Below are 2,926 nucleotides of genomic sequence, written 5' to 3' on the forward strand. Positions count from 1 at the left end.
ACCTCCACACATGTATAGGAGAAGACTATGTACGTGACCTGCCTGGTAATTACGTCTGTGCACCTGTATATAAAGAACGTGTCTTTAATGTAGTCAACTGGTTTTCTAATACATTTTATTAGTTGAAAATTGTTTATTTTACTAACTGCGACATATGTAGAAGTTCTTTTCAGGTATTAACACGAATCAAAATTATTTGACAGCAGTAGTTTCTAACACGCTATGAAATAGTTTACTTTGCGGGGTATAATTTTGAGCTTCTGCATGTATGACGCACTTACCCATTATGCACTTTCTCTTCTATGTATCAAGAACAATTATCACGTGTTACACAATCCTACTTCTTAACTCTCACATATCCCATCACATGATTTCAGTTTTTACCTAGTTGATGGGGTTCTTCTACTCCCCAAGCCCGGCCCGAGGCCAGGCTTGACTTGTGAGAGCTTGGCCCAACAGGCTGCTGCTTGGAGCGGCCCGCAGGCCCACATACCCACCACAGCCCGGTTGGTCCGACACTTCTTTTAGAAATCTAGTTTTCTCTTGAAGATGTTAACGATTGTTTTGAGTTCACAGTTAACGAATGCTGACCGTGAACGAATGACGAACACAGGAGAGAGGTAGAGATGGGAGAGACCTGGAGGTGGGAGAGAGAGGTGGAGGTGGGAGAGAGCAGTGTGGTGAGGGGGAAGCAGGTGGGAGGGTGGTGGCGTGCAGGGTCACGTCTGGGGCTGACAGTCGTGTCTTGAGTTAGGATTCTGATGTTGACACGACCGCTCGCCCGAATAATGCTCTTGTGTAATGACATTCTTGTTGCAAGAGTGACCTGTCCCGCCCGCTGTGTGATGTATGGACGGCTGTGTGTCCCGCGCCACACAGTGTGACGGTGTAACATGTGCTCGCTCCACAGCCATGAACCACAGTCGCGCCAAAACCATGAACCACAGTCGCTCCACACCCAAGAACCACAGTCGCTCCATACCCATGAACCACAGTCGCGCCACAGCCAAGAACCACAGTCGCGCCACAGCCAAGAACCACAGTCGCGCCACAGCCAAGAACCACAGTCGCTCCACAGCCATGAACCACAGTCGCTCCACAGCCATGAACCACAGTAGCTCCACAGCCATGAACCACAGTCGCTCCACACCCATGAACCACAGTCGCTCAACACCCATGAACCACAGTCGCTCAACACCCATGAACCACAGTCGCTCCACACCCATGAACCACAGTCGCTCAACACCCATGAACCACAGTCGCTCCACACCCATGAACCACAGTCGCTCAACACCCATGAACCACAGTCGCTCCACACCCATGAACCACAGTCGTTCCACAGCCAAGAACCACAGTCGCTTCTCACCCAAGAACCACAGTCGTTCCACAGCCAAGAACCACAGTCGCTTCTCACCCAAGAACCACAGTCGTTCCACAGCCAAGAACCACAGTCGCTTCTCACCCAAGAACCACAGTCGCTCCACACCCCAAGAACCACAGTCGCTCCACACCCAAGAACCACAGTCGCTCCACACCCAAGAACCACAGTCGCCCCACACCCCAAGAACCACTTATAGTGATGAGAGAACCAACACCCATCACACCGTAATGCACTTTGAGGCTTAAACTTCCAATACGAGACATCGCAATAGCCAGTGATTTTTTGATTGAAGTTTATTGTGCACCCCATACTCATCCTGTGAGCGGTAGCGCAAAAAGCATTACAGAGGGCACAAAAGGGCAGTGGATGTGACCCATCCGTAGCTTATGTTTTTTAACACTGATGAGCGATATCCGAACCCCAGACAAACACCGAACCGCCGGTGGGTGGACGGACAGAACACTAGAAGGGTGATCCTGTGGTCGCGGGTTCGATTCCGGGCGCCGGCGATAAACAATGGGGCAGAGTTTCTTTCACCCCGATGCCGCTGTTACCTAGCAGTAAAATAGGTACCTGGGTGTTAGTCAGCTGTCACGGGCTGCTTCCTGGGGGTGGAGGCCCTGGTCGAGGACCGGGCCGCGGGGACACTAAAGCCCCGAAATCATCTCAAGATAACCTCAAGAGTAGCTTATGTTAATTTCTCCCCTTATTGCTGTACAGCAGAACAAAAAGCAAACATTGTTAATGATCTTGAGGTTATCTTGAGATGATTTCGGGGCTTTAGTGTCCCCGCGGCCCGGTCCTCGACCAGGCCTCCACCCCCAGGAAGCAGCCCGTGACAGCTGACTAACACTCAGGTACCTATTTTACTGCTAGGTAACAGGGGCATAGGGTGAAAGAAACTCTGCCCATTGTTTCTCGCCGGCGGCCGGGATCGAACCCAGGACCACAAGATCACAAGTCCCGCGTGCTGTCCGCTCGGCCGACCGGCTCCCGATGCTATGATGCTATTGCCTGTGATGTACTTGGCACAGATGCTGCTGCTGCTGCTGCTGCTGCTGCTGCTGCTGCTGCTGCTGCTGCTGCTGCTGCTATTACTGATGGTTGCCTTCTTGCATTAGCCCGCCTGACGTGACGTGTCTCAACACACACATGATGCAACACAAACACATGTCTCAACCGTGTGCTGGCCCGCCTCCGGTGCCAAAGCCCATGTTGTGAAATAGTGACGTGCCTCGATCGTTATGTGCTGAGTCCAGAGGGAAGGATGGGGAGTAACCTACGTTACCGAGGGGAGGGGGGGGAGAGAGAGAGAGAGAGAGAGAGAGAGAGAGAGAGAGAGAGAGAGAGAGAGAGAGAGAGAGAGAGAGAGAGAGAGAGAGAGAGAGAGAGAGAGAGAGAGAGAGACAGAGACAGAGACAGAGAGAGAGAGAGAGAAAGAGAGAAAGAGAGAGAGAAAGAGAGAGAGAAAGAGAGAGAGAGAGAGAGAGAGAGAGAGAGACAGAGAGAGAGAGAGAGAGAGAGAGAGACAGAGAGAGAGAGAGA

The 2,926-nt window shown here is 51.8% G+C and overlaps 1 protein-coding gene across 1 annotated transcript; it reads left to right on the top strand.

The window, feature by feature from the left end:
• The first annotated feature begins 912 nt into the window (after positions 1–912).
• Positions 913–1,626, top strand: LOC138357603 (serine/arginine repetitive matrix protein 5-like). Its single transcript, XM_069314581.1, has one exon. It carries the CDS (start codon positions 913–915, stop codon positions 1,624–1,626), a length of 714 nt encoding a protein of 237 aa, XP_069170682.1.
• Positions 1,627–2,926: the final 1,300 nt, after the last annotated feature.

This window comes from Procambarus clarkii, chromosome 7 (genome assembly GCF_040958095.1).
Source record: "Procambarus clarkii isolate CNS0578487 chromosome 7, FALCON_Pclarkii_2.0, whole genome shotgun sequence".
NCBI classification, from domain to species: Eukaryota; Metazoa; Arthropoda; class Malacostraca; order Decapoda; family Cambaridae; genus Procambarus; species Procambarus clarkii.